This window comes from Pristiophorus japonicus, chromosome 6 (assembly GCF_044704955.1).
Source record: "Pristiophorus japonicus isolate sPriJap1 chromosome 6, sPriJap1.hap1, whole genome shotgun sequence".
Taxonomy (NCBI): domain Eukaryota; kingdom Metazoa; phylum Chordata; class Chondrichthyes; family Pristiophoridae; genus Pristiophorus; species Pristiophorus japonicus.
In genome coordinates, this window is record NC_091982.1 from 214,665,819 (window position 1) to 214,685,084 (window position 19,266).

The 19,266-nt window shown below is 46.9% G+C and overlaps 1 protein-coding gene across 1 annotated transcript in view; it reads left to right on the forward strand.

Annotated features, from left to right (window-relative positions):
• Window positions 1–19,266, forward strand: part of dock10 (dedicator of cytokinesis 10) — a 316,489-nt gene that overhangs the window by 247,303 nt on the left and 49,920 nt on the right. The window contains exons 42-45 of the mRNA XM_070883587.1: window positions 4,328–4,510; window positions 15,207–15,317; window positions 15,866–16,081; window positions 17,164–17,221. Of these exons, the coding sequence (XP_070739688.1) occupies window positions 4,328–4,510; window positions 15,207–15,317; window positions 15,866–16,081; window positions 17,164–17,221 (568 nt within the window). The remainder of the gene's footprint in view (window positions 1–4,327; window positions 4,511–15,206; window positions 15,318–15,865; window positions 16,082–17,163; window positions 17,222–19,266) is intronic.

Here is a 19,266-nt window from a genome sequence, read left to right on the forward strand (position 1 = left end):
TTCCCCCAGACCCAATCGCGACCTTTGCATAGGAGCATGTGTAGCGGCTCTAACATCGTACTCAATTTGGGAAGAAAGTTACCAAAATAGTTCAGGAGCCCCAGGAGCGAACGCAGCTCCGTCGTGTTACGGAGTCTGGGTGCTCTCTGGATCGCTTCCATTTTGGACGCAGTAGGTCTGATCCCGTCTGCTGCTACCCTCATCCCCAGGAATTCTACCTCTAGAGCTAGGAAGACGCACTTCGCCTTTTTCAGTCGCAGACCTACCCGGTCCGGTCTGCGTAGCCCCTCATCCAAGTTGTGGAGGTGTTCTTCAGTATCGCAACCCGTGTTGAGGATGTCGTCTTGAAAAACCACCGTCCTTGGAATCGACTTGAGGAGACTTTCCATGTTTCGTTGAAAAATCGCGGCGGCCGAGTGAATCCCGAATGGACATCTGTTGTACTCAAACAACCCCTTGTGTGTCGTGATGGTGGTCAGCTTCTCCGGCTCACTCACTAGCTCCTGGGTCATGTAAGCTGAGGTCAGGTCCAATTTTGAAAAAAGTTTGGCACCGGATAGCGTCACAAAGAGGTCCTCCGCTCTCGGTAGCGGGTACTGGTCTTGGAGTGACACCTGATTGATGGTGGCCTTGTAATCACCACATATCCTGACCGACCCATCCGCCTTGAGCACCGGCACAATCGGGCTCGCCCTGTCACTGAATTCGACTGGCGAGATGATGCCTTCCCTCAGCAGGCAGTCCAATTCGCCTTCTATCTTTTCCCACATCACGTACGGCACCGCTCTGGCCTTGTGGGGTACTGGCCTAGCGTCTGGGTTTATGTGAATCACTACCTTGGTCCCCATGAAAGTGCCAATGCCGGCTTGAAATAGTGAGTCAAATTTGTCCAAGACCTGTGAACATGATATTCGCTCCACAGAAGAAATTGCATTAACGTCGCCCATTTCCAGTTCATGACAGCAAGCCAACTCCTTCCCAGTAGTGCGGGAGTGTCTCCCGGAACAATCCAGAGTGGCAACCTGTTCTCCGAATCTTTGTGGGTCACGACTACCGTGGCGCTGCCCAGCACCGGAATGATCTCCTTTGTATATGTCTGTAGCTGTGCGTCAATCGGCAATAATTTTGGCCTCCTGGCCTTGGACGCCCACAACTTGTCGAACTGTTTGATACTCATCAAGGACTGGCTGGCCCCTGTGTCTCACTCCATTGATACTGGGATGCCATTGAGGAGCACTTTTATCATTTTCGGTGGCGTCCTGGTGTATGAACTGTATATGTGCTCCACATGAACTCGCTGAACTTCAGCTTCCAGCGATTTCCCCCAGTGTCCATTTGGCCCCGTAGGGGCCATCCTCCTCGTACATCAACATGGCTGCAGGCTTCCTGCACATATACACCAAGTGACTGCTGACGTTGCAATTTCTGCAGGTATATTGCTGATACCTGCAAGCTCTGGCTGTGTGTTTGCCTCCACACCTCCAACATGAGCCTTGGTTGGAAACAAAAGGTCCATTACCAGTCGATCGTCTCTGACTGTCTCTGTAACTGTACTTAAACGCACCATTGACAGGTGTTGATGGCCCCATTAGTGGCCGTATTGTCCATTGCGATGGCATGAATCAATGTTCAGCTAGCCATTGTCTCTGTTGAATTCCCCCTTTGGGTTCGACTACATGCTCGGGCATGTCCGATTGCCCCTGTCTGCCTGGAGAACTGTGTGCCGCATGAACAATGTTGACTCCCTGTCCATTTGCTGCATTTGATCCAAGATTTTTGTCAAACATCATTTTGGTCTCTTCCTCCCCTGAGATAAATGTCTGGGCCATCGTTTCCAAGGTCAAGTCTTTGGTCTCAATCAGTTTCCTGAAAACCCCAGCGTGTCCGATGCCCTCAATAAAAAAAGTCTCGCAGCATCTCCACTCTGCATGCATCTGGGAACTTACATAGGCTCGCCAGTCGCCAGAGGTCTGCCACGAAGTCTGGAACACTTTGCCCTTCTCTCTGCTGATGCATGTAAAACCGGTGTCTCGCCATGTGCATGCTGCTCGCCAGTTTAAGGTGTTCCCCGATCAACTTACTGAGCTCTTCAAAAGTCTTGTCCGCCGGCTTCTCTAGTGCTTGAAGGTCCTTCATCAGGGAGTACGTTCTGGATGCACAAACCGTCAGGAAATGAGCCCTGCATTTGTCGGCCGAATCCTGTCCCAACTATTCCTTAGTGACGAAACTTTGCTGTAGTCTCTCAATAAAATCGTCCCAATCATCACCAACACAGTACCTCTCGTCTGTGCTGCTCGTGGCCATGCTCGCGTGGTTTAAATCCCAGTTTCTCGTCGCTAATGGTATGTCCTTACTATATAGTATAAATGCACACGAGGCCCATACTTGAGAGAAGGTCACTCTGTGACCAGTCCTTTATTAGCCAGGACTGAAGTGGAGAAGATGGGTGGAGCTTCCCCTTTTATACCTGAAAGTCCAGGTTAGGAGTGTCTCCCACAAGTTCACCACCTGGTGGTCAATGTTCTCACGGTGTACAATTTTGGTCAGTTTATACATAGATTACAATGACAGTTGAATACATGACACTATAGTAATTGGGAATAAATTTATCATATAGAAATGGTACAATAGCATTCACAACACATTTTTGTGTCCCACTTCAGCACTACATCTTTTGATTTGCATATAATTTTAATCACACTCCCAGTCCTCTGTGCGATCAAAGTCCAGGACTACTGATGTGCTCCGAATGTCTGAGAACCCAGGTGCTGGTAGATTTCAGCTTCCAGCCTGGATGATCTTGCCTACCATGTTGTTGTACCTTCCAGACATTAGGAAATGACGGGGTAAAATTACATTCATATGTGAAGAAACCTATCCAGGTTCTGATTCTAGCCTCTGTAGAAAAAGGGACAGAATAGTAGAATTCAAACATGAAAATCACAACAAAAATCCAAGAATACCATATGATAAAAAAACTATTGACTTATTCAGTAACTATAAATCATTGGTCCTGTTAATACATTTAAAGTTTGTGCACAGCACTCCTTTAATTGTAAAACAGTATATCCTCAACTTTCCATGAGTAATTTAACAGGAGATCTTCCAATATTATTTAGAAAACAACTCTTTGGGCTAGAAACTCATTTGCATTTGTGCCTCCCGATAGTGCTTCCAGGGACACAAATGCATTACCACCCGGGCGCAACGCAAGCAACGACTCCTGCGGGAGTCTAGCGGCAGCGATATGACATTGCGCCCCGATCTCCTGCACCCGGAGATCTTGATGTTATCACCGTGCACATCGCCCCGTTAGCGCCCGGACCTGAAATTGGCTTTTGTCCCCTGTAGCGGCACCGGGCGATAACAACAACAGCTTCAGGGGACGCTTATTCGGCGGTCAGCTGCTACCGGGGCAAAGGTTAAAGGCGAAGTGGTCAAGTGCAAAAAAAATTTACCTTTTGTTGCTGCTCCAAATGTGGTTTCTTCGCGGGATCGTGGCCGTGATCGCTCAGCCCATTACTCTGCTTGACTGTCGGGCTGATCACGTGGCACCCCCGCTCTATGGTGGTCCAGGTCGGTGCTTTTTTCTTTTGCGGCGTCGGCAGCATGGGCCCTTCCCTTTAATTGAGGGAAGAGTCCCTCGGACGTTGCAGGACTGCGTGCCCAAGCGCTTATGCTCCACTTCCTTCTGGAGGTAACAACCCGAATTTATTGAGAGGGGCGAGACTACAAGAAGGAATAGAAAAGAAAGCATGAAAAACATGCCCAAGAGCCTGGTGGAAAAATGAGCAGGCTGGCATCACTGGTGCAGACCACCTCGCCAGCACAGCTCCACTGCTGCTTGTATGTGAGCTTGTGTTTTTTTCCCCTCTCACGTCCCATTGTTCTGTTCCTTTTTAATTTTGTTCATCTGTAATTTCTTCCGGTTCTGATGAAAGGCCCACATCTGAAACATTAACTTGTCTGTTCTGTCCACAGATGCTCCCTGACCTGCATTTCCTGCATTTTCTATTTTTGGTTTATGTGGACCAAGTGCATATTCCCTTTTTTTTTTAAAACAAAATTTTTTAACTGGATTATATGGCAGTATTTCTTCTTGGGACTTTTCAAATCTAGGACCCCAGTTATAGCCAATTTATAACAATACTGCAGTGATTACAACACACATTACGGATCATATTTTGTGTAATTTCAGAGCTGTTCTGATTCCTAAAGCATGGCTGAAATGGGTTATGATGCTGCCAGTTAATGTTGAATATGTATAATGTTATTGGATGTCGATTGTGCAGTACTAAAAGGTTTCATATCTTCTGCTTCTCACCAGTTCCCTTCAGCTTTCTTCCAAGGCCGTGTAGAGCTTTGTGGTTCACTCTGCTACGAAATCCTAAAATGCTGTAACCACAGGTCAAGCTCAACCCAAAACGAGGCTTGTGCCTTGCTCTACATTTTCATGAGGAAGAACTTTGAATTTGCAAAAGGAAAGTCAATAGTCAGATGTCACCTCCAGGTTAGTGTTACTACTGACATTTTATAAACAGAAGCTGAATATTTTTACAAGGTTGTCCCCTATGCAAACTGTCAATAGAATAATTGCAAACTGACTGTCTAAAACTAGAAGAATGTTTCAAAATATTTCATACAGTTCTGATTTTAAGCCAATAGCATATCACACATCAACTTATATTTTATGCCTTGTGCTATTTGCAGGAATCTTAGTACATTAGAAAAGCAGGTGATTAAGATCTTCAACAAGCAGAACAGTGATATATAACTCCACATGGAGTTTCTTTTGTAATTCAGCAACAAAACAAGAAAATGAGTTCAGACATCTTAAGGGGAGATTTCATCTGCACTTTAAGGGCCCAAGTTTCCACAAGAAAAAAAACGGGCGCCCCTCCGAGCTGGGCGCCCGTTTTTCGCGCCTAAAACGGAGCCTAAAAAAATCCTCGGTAGTCTCCACCGACTTACAGGTCCTGTGGCACTCGGCGCAGCCGGCACGAGCTGTGGGGGGGCGGAGCCAGGTCCCTGCGCTGAAAACAGTGCCGGGACCTCTGCACATGCGTGCTACAGTCGGCACGCAAGTGCAGTAGCTCCAGACGCCGAACTGTGTGGGAGGGGCCCGAAGCACGCAGCCCCTAGCCCTGGCCCAATGGCCTCACTGGGGCTGCGTGAATGAGGCTCCTCCCACGGCCAGCTCCTGCTCCCCGCCCGACCGAGACCCGACACCTGCTCCCCCCCCCGACCAGACCCTACCCGACCCGACACCCGCTCCCCCCCCCCGCCCCGACACCCGAGACCCGCTCCCCCCCCCGCCCCGACACCCGAGACCCGCTCCCCCCCCCGCCCCGACCCGACACCCGCTCTCCCCCCCGACCCGACACCCGCTCCCCCCCGCCCCGACCGAGACCCGACAACCCGCTCCCCCCCCCTCCCCCGCCCCGACCCGACACCCGAGACCCGCTCCCCCCCCCGCCCCGACCCGACACCCGCTCCCCCCCCCGACCCGACCCGACACCCGAGACCCGCTCCCCCCCGCCCCGACAGAGACCCGAGACCTGCTCTCCCCCCCCCGCCCCGACCCGAGGCCCGCTCCCCCACCCCCCCCCCGACCCGACACCCGCTCCCTCCCCCCGACCCGACACCCGCTCCCCCGACCCCCCCTCCCCTCTCTCTCTCTCCCTCCCTCCCCCTCTCTCTCTCCCTCCCTCCCCCTCTCTCTCTCTCCCTCCCTCCCCCTCTCTCTCTCTCCCTCCCTCCCCCTCTCTCTCTCCCTCCCTCCCCTCTCTCTCTCTCTCCCTCCCTCCCCCTCTCTCTCTCTCCCTCCCTCCCCCTCTCTCTCTCCCTCCCTCCCCTCTCTCTCTCTCCCTCGCTCAGCAGCACGAACAGCTGCAGAATTCTCCCTGGCTGAAGCACTTTCACACAGGTAGGAAGATGGTTTATTTAATCTTTTCTTGGCTTATAAATGTTTATTCAGGTTGGATTTATTTGTATAATATTTGTAGAAGTATAAATAAGGATTTATTGTCAAATTTAATGAGTTCCCTTCCCCCCCACCTCGTTCTGGACGCCTAATTTGTAACCCGCGCCTGATTTTTTAATGTGTAGAACAGGTTTTTTCAGTTCTACAAAAATCTTCACTGGCGCCATTCTACTTTAGTTTGGAGTACATTTTCACTGTGGAAACTTTCAAATCAGGCGTCAGTGGCCGGACACGCCCCCTTTTGAAGAAAAAATTCTGTTCTAAACTAGAACTGTTCTACCTGACTAGAACTGCAGAAAAAAAAATGTGGAGAATTGCGATTTCTAAAATAGTCCGTTCTCCACCAGTTGCTCCTAAAAATCAGGCGCGAATCATGTGGAAACTTGGGCCATAAGTGTCACAAAATTGGCATACAATTTTGTTATGTATATACCCTGTACACTCAATGTACAGTTAAATAAGACCATTGAATGTATCTTTACACTGTATACAATATACCTGTACCACCAGAGATGCATCTGATGGAGACCGAGAGGTCACCTGCACACCGCAGGTAACCAGGTATAAAAGGGAGCCCACCTTACTGTAATCTCATTCAGGAGCTGCAATAAATGGACTACGGTCACAATAGTTCAAGTGCAATACCTTAACTCGTGGGGTCATTACTAGAGTACTTACAGATACAATAATTGGCGCCGAGAATACGAATTTCCACCTGAAAAATGGCTAGCCTTGGCAACTTTCAACAATTTTCTGATGGGGAAGATTGGGATGCCTTTGTGGAAAGACTAGAACACTACTTCATCGCGAACGACCTGGCTGGGAACCACCGACCTCGCTGGCTGATAAGCGGCGAGCCATCCTGCTCAGCAGTTGTGGGCCCACCATTCATGGCCTTGGCAGGGATTTGCCAGTCCCAGAGAAGTTGACAACGAAAATGTTCGCGGAGCTCGTAATGTTGATACAGGAACAGCTCAAGTCGAAAGAGAACATCCTCACAGCCAGACCCTGGTTCTATACACACCCCGAAGGCCAAGAAATCGCAAAATATGCTGCAGACCTGAGATGATTGACTGCACCGTGTGAATTTAGCGACCACCTCACCGAAGCACTGAGGGACATCTTTGTTATTGGAATTGGCCACGAAGGCCTCCTCTATAGGCTGCTCTCTGCGGACACCACGGTCACCCTGCAGATGGCAATTAACATGAGCCAAGCGTTCATGGCCTCGGCCTGTGATTCCAGAAGGATGATGACACAACCCCAGGACTCTAACCCGGCAAGTACAGTGAACAGAATGGCGCCTTTCAGAGGCAAGACTGTGACCCCGAGCCCCACAACCCTGAGTCCGCCGCAGGGGACTAACCGGCCAGCCCCATGCTGGCGCTGTGGAGGAAATCACAGAGCCCACCAATGCCGATACAGAGACTCTACCTGCAAAGGCTGTAACACTAAAGGCCATCTACAGCGAATGTGTAAAATAAATTTTACTCACCGAGTTGCTGAAGAGTTGGCCGATCACCCAGACTCCAGCGCTGATGAAGACAAAGAAAGAATCCAGGAGGCAGCTCAGCCCCAGGAAGAGGTATACGGAGTATTTACCTACTCCACTGAGAGTTCCCCGTTGAAAATAGAAGTTGAAATCAATGGTGTTCCAGTCTCGATGGAGCTCGACACAGGGCCAAGCCAATCGCTGATGAACCAGGCGGCCTCGAGAAACTCTGGAACAATCCTATCGAACAACCCAAAATGCACCCGATCCAGGTGAAGCTGCTCACTTACACAAACGACAATGTTGGCAGCGTGGATGTCCAGGTGTCTTACGGCGGCGCGATGCACAAGCTTTCTTTGTGGATCGTTGCCGGTGATGGTCCAACGCTGCTGGGAAGAAGATGGATGAAACAAATCCAAATCTGTTGGAGCTGGGAAAGCCTCCAGGCCCCGGCGATCGATGTCCTATGTGGCCCCAAATTTGGATCCATCGCAGCACCTGAAAATCCTACAGTCCAGCTCGACTGCACAGCGACGACACAGACCGCACTACCCAACGGCGAGATGATCCAACCCGAACGACCAGCCCTCACCTTCTGGGCCGTGGCAGGATTCCGAAAGAATAAGATCGATGCAGAAGGTAAATTCCTGACTTCAGTGGCAAAACCTGGGGAGAAAATGATCACCACAGCCTACCTCGTGGAGAGAAAGAAGATGGCACCCACACCACGAGGTGAAGTGCCTGAAATCAAGATGGCCATGACCAGACCACGAGGGGCAGCGTTGAGTGAGCAACACGTGATGCCGAGCAGCAAACTGGATTGGGGTAAAGATTGCAAGGCCCTCTTAAAGGGGACCGGCATCCCAGAACAATTAAAGGGACGGTTCCACTTTTTGTTCAGCGATGCCAATGATACTAATGTGAGAGATGTAATTAACAAATGCAAGTATATAAATGTACCGTTGAACCGTGATGCTGGTAGGATATGTGGAAAAGATGTAATTGATGAATCCAAGCATGTAAATGTAATATTGTACAGCGATGCCGGTAATATACAGGGAAAATATGTAATTGAGAGAAAAGATGTAATTGACAAATATGAATTAGTACCTGAGTGCGATCGGAGCCAATGTATCATGAATGTAAATGATGGAATAATGTCAGATGCCGGGTTCAATATGCACGCCAACAAAACCAAGGGCAACCTCCTGTTTGAAGCACCCAGGTCCAGCGAGATACTCGATCATGTAGCCTGCGCCTCTGGGACCAATGTGATATCCCAGGGAGTGTGGCCACACACAGTGGGAGCATACCCACTGCAGGGCCAGTGATCCGTGGATGGCATAGGCACCACTACTGGCACCCTGCCCCAGATCGGCCCTAGCTCTCTGGCCATCAGGGCCAGCACCATGAGCAAGAGGCCAGCACCCTCCAGCCCTCCCAACGGGACCTGGGATGACCAGGCTCCCACTACCGCTGAAGGGCAGCAGGGAGACCCTGCATCCTTCAAAGGAGGACAGGGAGGCCACACATTCCTGTGGCTCTGCCCACCACTAGGCAACGGCAAAGACCCTGAGACCCAGCCAGGGGAGCGATCCGAGCCTAACCAGCTGGCACGGGGCGCAGCGCCGCCATCAGACAACCTGGACACAGTCCGGTTACTTTGGAACTAGTGTCCTCACCCACCTGCACCTACACCCCAGGGGCAAGACCGTAATACCATATATGTACCTTACCTGTCATATGTACTCGTTCCACTTCTGAAGACCGAAACAGTGATGTAACCAATCCTACCTTTTTTTTCCACTCTCTGTAAATGTATGTAAATGCAGATGTCGAGCTACACACGGTCTATGTATGCAGGGGGGTGGGGTGGGGGGGGCGGTGAAATGGGGGTATGTAGTCATGGACATGCATGGATCACACCCAGAACCCACTCAAACCCCCACTGCAATCTCCAATTGACCATTTCCCAATGTTGTGGCAATAAGGACTTGGGGGTCCACAGGGAGAGAGCCATCCCCAAGCACAGACAAAGTGCAAGGGCTTTGGGCACTCAAGTCAAGGGCCAGAGCACACAGTGCAAAGGCCAGTGACACAAGACTTAGGGGGGAATGATGCTGTGCATATATATACCCTGTACACTCAATGTACAGTTACATAAGACCATTGAATGTATCTTTACACTGTATACAATATACCTGTACCACCAGATGGTGCAACTGGTAGAGACCTAGAGGTCACCTGCACACCGCATGTAACCGAGTATAAAAGAGAGCTCACCTTACTGTAATCTCATTCAGGATCTGCAATAAATGGACTAAGGTCACAACAGTTCAAGTGCAATACCTTACCTCATGGAGTCATTACTAGAGTGCTTATATACTGCGATCATAGTTATACATACTGCACAGAGGAAATCTTTCCTCTTGTGTTATACAGGTGATGGCTTTGAAATTTACAGGCATAAACCAGGCACCAAAGTGGCCAATATGGCAGATGGTGAGTGATGCACATTCTGTTCCAGTAGTGCACCGTCAGCTATGTTAGTATAGACATCAAAAGAGGTGTCCAGGCCCGCACCTGAAAAAGGCATTAAATCCTTTGCATGTGCAAATACGGGGCTGAACGCCTGGTCAAGGCTCCCATTGTAACAATGGGCTGCTCTGAATGCAGCCAAAGCTGAGCCAGTTGTGTTCAGGAAAACCAGGGCCACTTGCGGCCTAACCAGGGATATTTAAAGGGACCACTACAGGCCACCTCTGTCATGTATGTACTTTTGGGATCACTAGCCACTAGATGGCGGCACTGTTGGAGGCCATTGGGCTGCACGCACGTGCAAGTATAAAAGGTCAGCCATTTTGTATATTAGTCACATTGGGCCTTAATAAAGCAGAGCCAAGGTTCTACCTCTGGAGTTAAACAGTACTCAGCCTAACAGTTATTGCATACACAACATTTGGCGACGAGGCAACAAGAGCCTTTGCGTGCAAAAATGAGCACAATTGGATTGTTGGAGCGATTTGTGGAAGGAGAAGATTGGGCAGACTTTGTGAGCCGTTTGAGCCAGTTCTTCATGGCCAACAAAATGGAGGAGGTCGGCGATGCAGAATGGCGCCAGACGGTGTTCCTCACGGTTTGCAGTCCAAAAATGTATGGTCTGATAAAGAATCTACTCCTGCCTGTGAGTCCAACGGAGAAGAAGTATGAAGACTTGTGTACACAGGTACAGGACCACCTTAAGCCAGATGAAGGCATCATCATCTCGAGATACAGATTTTATACGCACGTTCGCTCAGAGGCCAGAATGCGGCGGAATTCGTCGCTGACCTGAGACATCTAACGAGACCGTGTAAGTTCGGGGCTGTGTTGGCAGACATGCTGCGGGTCTTCTTTGTAATCGGCATCAACCACAAGGTGATCCTGCGTAAACTACTGGTGGTGGAGACATTGGACTTGAACAGGGCCATCACGATCGCTCAGTCATGCACGACGACGGATAGAGGTCTAAAGCAGGTATCAGTGAAAAATCGAAACTCGGCAAGTACTGTAAATATGATTGATTCGGCGTTTGGCAGAGTGGCACATGGCAGGGCCTACCCGACTGCGTACGCGAAACTTGTGGCTGCCCAATGTCTATCAGGGGTAAATGCATCCGATCTCTCCGTGTTGGCATTGTGGGGGAAATCACCGGCATCAGCAGTGCCGATTTAAGCAATATATTTGCAAAGGCTGTCTGAGAGTGGGGCATCTCCAGCGCAAGTGTCCGCAGATAAGCAAGCGAGCTGCGACACACCACATGGAGGATGTGTCAGACTAGCGCAGATCCGGATACGCAATCCGAGATACCAGAGGAGGAAGTGTATGGATGGTACTCGTTCCTAACTAAGAACAAACCGATAATGACCAACGTGAAATTTAATGGGGTGCCAGTATCGATGGAACTGGACACGGGGGCGAGTCAATCAATAATGAGCCAGAGGGCATTCGACAAGCTGTGGGATACTAAGGCTGTGAGGCCCAGGCTGAGTCCAGTCAATGCCAAGTTGCGCACGTACACCAAAGAACTCATAACGGTGATTGGCTGTGCCACAATTAAAGTGTTGTATGACGGTTCGGTTCACGAGTTACCGCGATGGATTGTCCCAGGCAATGACCCAACGCTGTTCGGCAGGAACTGGTTTGAAAAAAATCAGATGCGACTGGAACGACATCAAGGCGTTGTCGTCGGAGAAAGATACATGTGCCCAAGTACTGAGCAAGTTCCCCTCGCTGTTCAAACCAGGCATCGGCAACTTCACAGGAGGCAAGGTGCAGATCCACGTGGACTCGGATGCAAGACGCGTCCATCATAAAGCTCGGGCAGTTCCATATATGATGAGAAGGTCGAAATCGAACTGGACAGACTCCAGCATAAAGGGATCATATCACCGGTTGAATTTAATGAATCGGCCAGTCCCATTGTTCCTGTGATGGCACAGTCAGAATCTGTGGAGACTACAAGGCTACGATCAACAGGGTTTCGAAACAGGATCAGTACCTGTTACCGAAGGCTGATACTTGTTTGCAATGCTAGCCGGGGGGAAGTCGTTCACCAAACTGGATTTGACGTCGGCCTACATGACACAGAAGCTGGTCGAGACATCGAAGAGACTTACGTGCATTAACACGCATAAAGGACTGTTTATTTATCACAGGTGCCCTTTTGGAATTCACTCGGCTGCAGCAATATTTTAGAAGAACATGGAGAGTCTACTGAAGTCCTTTCCCAGAACCGTCGTGTTCCAAGATGACATCCTGATCACAGGTTGTAACTCCGAGAAACATCTGAACAATCTGGAAGAGGTTCTACATCGTCTGGACAAAGTGGGACTCAGACCGAAATGCTCGAAGTGCGTCTTCATGGCACCAAGGTTGAATTCCTGGAGAGGAAAATTGCTGCTGATAGTATCAGGCCCACGGTCGTGAAAACCAAGGCCATCAAGAATGCACCCAAGCCGCAGAATGTGATGGAGCTGCATTCGTTCCTGGTCTACTCAACTACTTCGGTAACTTCCTAACTAAATTGAACACCACTAATCTGCTTTGCTCTAAGCTGCTGGTACATTATGACCCATGTAATGTTTAGTAACGGCCTGTGATGCTTCGTCATATGGAATTGGTTGCATACTCCAACAAACTAATGAGTCGGGTAAACTTCAACCAGTCGCGTATGCTTCAAAAAATGTGTCTAAAGCGGAAAGAGCCTACAGCATGGTAGAGAAAGAAGCACTAGCCTGTGTGTATGGGATTAAAAAGATGCATCAGTACCTGTTTGGTCTTCGGTTTGAACTGGAGACAGATCACAAGCTGCTCATTTCACTGTTCTCTGAAAATAAAGGTATCAATACCAATGCTTCATCCCACATCCAGAGGTGGGCGCTGACATTATCTGCTTATGATTATATCATTCGCCATAGACCTGGCACCGAGAATTGTGTCGATGCTTTGAGCCGTCTGCTGTTGCCTAAGTGGAAACGCCACAACCGGCGAACCTATTGTTAGTTATGGATGTTTTGAGAGTGAAGGAACCACTGTCACAGCTCAACAACTTAAGACCTGGACCGGCCAGGACCCGATTTTATCGATGGTGAAGAGTTGCCATACCCAAGCAAATGTGTGAGGAGCCCAAACCTTACATTTGTCGCAAAGTCGAACTGTCTATTCAGTCGGATTGTATACTGTGGGGTAATCATGTTGTTATGCCCAAGAAAGGGAGAGAGAAATTTGTACGTGAGCTACATAGCACACATCCCAGCATTGTCATGATGAAAGTCATCGCCAGGTCTCATGTATGGTGGCCGGGAATTGACTCTGAGCTGGAATCATGTGTGCATCAGTGCAACACTTGCATGCAGCTCAGCAAAGTACCAGCAGAATCGCCGCTGAGTCTGTGGTCGTGGCCGTCGAAACCATGGTCCAGGATCCACATAGACTTTGCAGGTCCCTTCCTGGAGAAGATGTTTTTAGTTGTGGTGGATGCATATTCAAGTGGATAGAGTGTATAATTATGTCCTCCAGCACATCCACAGTTACCATTTGAGAATCTCAGTGTTATGTCCGCGACACATTGTCTACCTGACATCATTGTTAGTGACAACGGATCATGCTTCACCAGTCAGGAGTTTCAAGAGTTCATGAAACTCAATGGTATTAAACATGTAAGGTCAGCACCGTTCAAACCTCCATCCAATGGGCAAGCAGAACGTGCTGTCCAAATCATAAAGCAGAGTATGAAGTGAGTAACCTAAGGGTCACTGCAGACCCGTCTATCATGCATACTGCTTAGTTACAGGACAAGACCACACACGCTTACCAGGGTCACGCCTGCTGAACTAATGATGAAGAGAAGTCTTAAGACCAAGCTATCTCTTGTACACCCTGACTTCGATAATCATGTTGAATACAAAAGACAAAGTCAGCAAGGGTATCACGATCGCGCAGCTGTGTCACGTGATATTTCTGTAAATGATCCTGTATATGTTCTGAATTATGGTCAGGGTCCCAAGTGGATCGCTGGTACTGTCATGGCCAAGGAGGACAACAGAGTATTTATTGGCAAGCTCAAAAATAGGCAAACATGCAGGAAACATATGGATCAGACGATGCTGCGGCACACAGACGAACCAGAACAGTCGAAGCAAGAGACAATCGACGACCAACCAACCTACCCCCAGTCATCAGAGGACTCAATGGTCTTCAATGAATTGAGACTTTCAATCACTGACATGTTCAATGAAAATGTACTTTCAATCCCTGACATGGCCATTGCCACCCCCACCAGATCAGCTGTCCAGCCACCAGTTACAACAGACTCTGAACACTCACCCAAGGCTGGAGTTGAACAGAGACAGTCAACCCGGGAGCGTAAAACACCGGACCATCTCAATTTGTAAAAGATTGTGTTAATATCTCAGAGGGGCGTATTGTCATGTATGTACTTTTGTGATCACTAGCCACTAGATGGCGTCACTGTTGGAGGCCATTGGGCTACACGCACTTGTTTTTGCAAATAAGGTATTATGTATAACAACCACTACTACATATGTTTCAATTAATTTTAGCCAGTAATCCAAATTCTGGCTTCAGATGACAAACATAAACTTCTTTTACTCACATATTTATGATGTCCATCGATCAGATCCTTCCCTTTTAATTCACTGGGTGGTCTTGATTATCCTCCCATTCACATTTTCGTCGGCAGAAGATAAAACCTTTTGCTTAATGAACAATAGTTCTAACTGAAACTATTTTAACTTTTGTCAATAATTCAATATTAGTTGTCCTTACTTCATAAAGATGGCATTTGGTGATGTAAAACAATTATATTGTTCAAAACTGGAACAGTTTGTCAAACTAAATAATTAAAACTAAATAATGTGCCTAAAATTCAGTAAAAATACACATTACTGCTGAGAATTCCATCTGATCTTCTGTTCTCCTTTTGTCTCAATCTTTAAAGCAGCTACTTGCAAAGTCCAGTGGAGGGCAGGGAGAGAGTGAGGGGGAACTTGAAATCAGACATGTTCAGGATGTTTGTTAAGGGTGGTATCAAAAAATCATGATGGTTTAATTCTTAAATTAATTAATATATTAAAAAGAAAAATGAATATTTTATATTATTATGGCCTAATATATTACCATGTCACTGTGCAGGGAAATGTTCATTTATACTTTTTCTCTCCTTTGCAGCTTATCAAAGCCGTAAGTCAACTGATAGCAGATGTGGGGATGGGAGGCACTCGATTTCAGCAATCACTGGCGATAATTAACAATTTTGCAAACGGAGATCAACCCATGAAAGTAAGCAGAGTTTAGAAAAGTCATTTTAACTTCTATTTGAAAACAAGATATTGAATGCTCATTCTGTGTATAAAATGTGCAGAAATATGATCAGAGACAACAGTGAGGGGGAGGGACACAGTCCCAGCCATGTAAAGTTATTACACTCCTATTGTAACTGTGTTTGTACTCTTATGAATTATACAGCTACTGCCCCCAATTCATTGGTTTTTGTCTTCAATAGTGATTGACAGTAATGTTAAATCCACATAACATCACTTTTATGATAGGCTGAATTTTATTAATACATATTTTGTTCATTTAACACATCCTCCATATTTCTTGGGTTTCTATAGTCTGTTCAGTGCCTACTTTAATTCTACAATTGGACCTTGACATGTGTGGAATTAAGAACAAGTGTTCCAACTTTTCCATTGGTGTGATGCAGCAACGCTAGTTTTATTGTAAATGTGGGATTTGAGTATGCCTGATATGAATAAGATTTTAATAGCTAAATACTTGTAATATGTGACTGCAAAGTAACTTTTCCTTTGGTTCATGTCCTATAGAACACCTTGTTTCCTGTGGAAGTGAAAGACTTGACTAAACGAATAAGAACAGTGTTGATGGCCACAGCTCAGATGAAAGAGCATGAGAAGGATCCAGAAATGCTGATTGACCTCCAGTACAGCCTAGCAAACTCGTATGCCAGTACTCCTGAACTACGAATGACTTGGCTTGAGAGCATGGCAAAGATTCATATCCGAAATGGAGATGTGTCAGAGGTAATTTACATTATTTTGTTTGTTAAGGCATTTATTCCTGTTTCTGCCAAAATAAATACTGCATTATATTCACCAATCAAGACTTTGGGAAAATAGTGGAATAAAGAAGTGTGTATATAAAAAAATAAAACAAAACAAAACAAACATTAGACCAGGCTTTTCCCACAAGAGATGTCATGGTTACAGCACAGACCTGAGTGATTACTATGTTGGTGGTTTGCTAAGCATAATGGTATTGACCAAATTTCTACTTCCTCACAACATGACTCATGTTACTATAAATGTAGCAGTTGCTACAGTACCAGACTTACACCCAAGTATAATAATGCTTCTAATTTCATTCCCAAAATCATTGGGAGTGTTTTTGTTTTCAAGCTCAAAAGAAAATTAAGGATGCTTGCAGCAACAAATAGATGTAACTTCATCTACATACATGAAAGACTTTAGCACTCTGTTGCAAGAAACAGCGGGGATAGGGGTGCATTAACTTCTTAGTCAAGGCAATAATCATACCTGATTCCTGCTGTTGACGTAATGAGGGAAAGAGAATGGGTCAGAAATAAGTTGGGCCCAAACTCGGGCCCGCAAACCAAGACGCCTGAATATCAGTGTACATTGGTCTTTGAGCCTCATCAACATACTCAGGGCAATTCCCTGGGATGGCCGTTGGCGGCCATGGGGCTGCTGAAGAATCCTGAGCAGACGCCTACCCCTTTCTTCACTGAGCAGTTCCACCAAGGGGTTCTTCATGTGTTGAACCATTAATTAACAAATTAAAGGGACCTAATGCCTGTTTTAGGCATTCACCTGTGACACTTAAAAAATGGACCCCATGAATTTAGCAGTATGACCAAAACCTGTACAGATTGGGCGCAGGTTGTCCAACTGCTCAATCTGTATGCTTTATGCCAGTTTTACGCCAAAAACAGGTGCAACACATACCAATTTCTGCCCTAATAACGTTTTTCATATTGTAATATTCTGGCGTGTAAGAAAGATGGTCTAGTTTCAATTAAATACCGTAATAAGTATTTCTTTTAAATAACATTTGTGGTTCTGATTTATATTTTCTGATGTTGCAGGCTGCAATGTGCTATATCCATATAGCTGCTCTTATATCAGAGTACCTGAAAAGAAGAGGTAAGCGAGTAAATAAAAATTAAAACAAGTTTGCAAATCAAAAAGTGTATAACATTGGAAATATTAGATATTGTAACTTAAAAAAAGTTAAAGTACAACTGTTTATAAACATAGGATTAGTTGTACCTGTCCAGATGGTGAATTCCTACTTAACGTGGTTATTAGAAGATATTTGCTCAGTGGAGGCTAAGCAGTTCCCAGAGATACGGAAGGAAGAATACTTGGTGGATAACCTGGGCTAGTGTTATACTCTTAATGGGTGACAAAGGGGACCATAGGTGAAGTCTTAGGAGCTGGTCCTGAGTTTTTGCTGAGGAGTGAGCAACATAATATTGATAATGAGTAGGAAGATTAATATCATGAATTTAAGATGACCTTTCTTAAAACTAATTGATGTAAAATAGTAGAAGCAATTACCATCAGATTTTGTGAAAAGTATGAGTTCAAGTGGGAGAAATTGATTAAGGCCCATAGGACAGCCCGCCAGAAGATGAAGCAGCACTTGATTTTAACTTGCACGCACTAGCTCAGACACTGTCACCACATGCATGTTAGAGGGTCAGGTAGAGGGGTGTGCACTGGGAGATTTACCCTGTACAAGTGGACAGGAGAAAGGCCACAGTAATAGGACGGTGAAGGAACCAGCTCGTTGGAGAACGAGCTCGCCTCCTAGCCCTGCTGCAGTGGGCATAGATGTAGGCTTTGATGGCTGTGTCAACAGAAGTAGACTGATGACTGTACACCAGGAACTTTTAAGTGAACTGGCATGCCTGCCAGCAACCTTGTGCACAATGCCAGAGATCATTGAAGAGTCCAGCACCAACTTGTATGGAGTTTTTATGTACAGCATCAAATTATACAGTCAAGCATGGAGCAAAGGGTCAGCTCTATGAAAACTGCATTGGGGTCCACAGTGATGGAGTCTCTGATGACATCTCTGACAGCTTCGATAGGAGCTCAGACTGCTGTCATCTTGATTCAAGTGTCAGCTATGGCTCAGTTGGTAGCACACTTGCCTCTGAGTGAGAAGATCGTGGGTTCAAGTCCCACTCCAGAGCACAAAAAATTTGGCTGACACTCCAGTGCAGTCTTTCGGGTGAGATGTTAAACTGAGGCCCTGTCTGCTCTCTCAAGTGGACCTAAAAGATCCCATGACACTATTTTGAAGAAGAGCAAGGGAGTTATTCCCGGTGCCCTGGCCAATATTTATCCCTCAATCAACATATCAAAAAAACAGATTATCTGATCATTATCACATTGTTGTTTGTGGGAACTTGCTTGTGTGCAAATTGGCTGCCAGTTTCCTACATTACAACATCAGATACTGTCATCACATGCATGTTAGAGGGTCAGGTAGAGGGGTGTGCACTGGAAGATTTATCCTGTACAAGTGGACAGGAGAAAGGCCACAGTAATATGTCTAAACTGCTCCTCTGACTGTCCCATGAAGTCGGGCTTTATTTGATTTGCCCGCAGCTCCAGCCTCCTGCTCCAAACTGCTCCTCTAACTGAGGTCCTGCGGGAAGGAGGACAGTAGGAGTATGTGTGACTTAATGTGTATGTATTGGTACATGCGGCAGAGCCTGGTCTCCAATCGTCTTGGACCCCCTTGCCACTGAACCAAGATCTTGCTCCGTTAAGCCCGTGTGGTGGCTGGTGTGCAACGGGCACCCCATGTTAAAAGAATTCACGCACAGGCATCTTCTACCATTTAAAATGAGTTAATCAGTCACCTGAGTACTAATTTTTAGTGTGGAAGCAAGTCAACCTTGACCCCGAGGGACTGCCTATGATGGTGATGATGATGACATTACAATAGTGACTGCACTGTAAAAGTACTTCATTGACTATAAACGCTTTGAGGCGTCCAGTGCTCGTGAAAGGCACTATATAAATCCAAGTCTTTCTTTCAACTTCTCCTCTGACTTTCAAAGCTTGAAGGGGAGCTTGGATTGGTGGTTTGAGAGCAACACATCACTCCTGCACTCTGTTCTCGTGCAGTGCAGTGGGAATGCTGAAATGTAAACCCATGACAGTTGTATTGG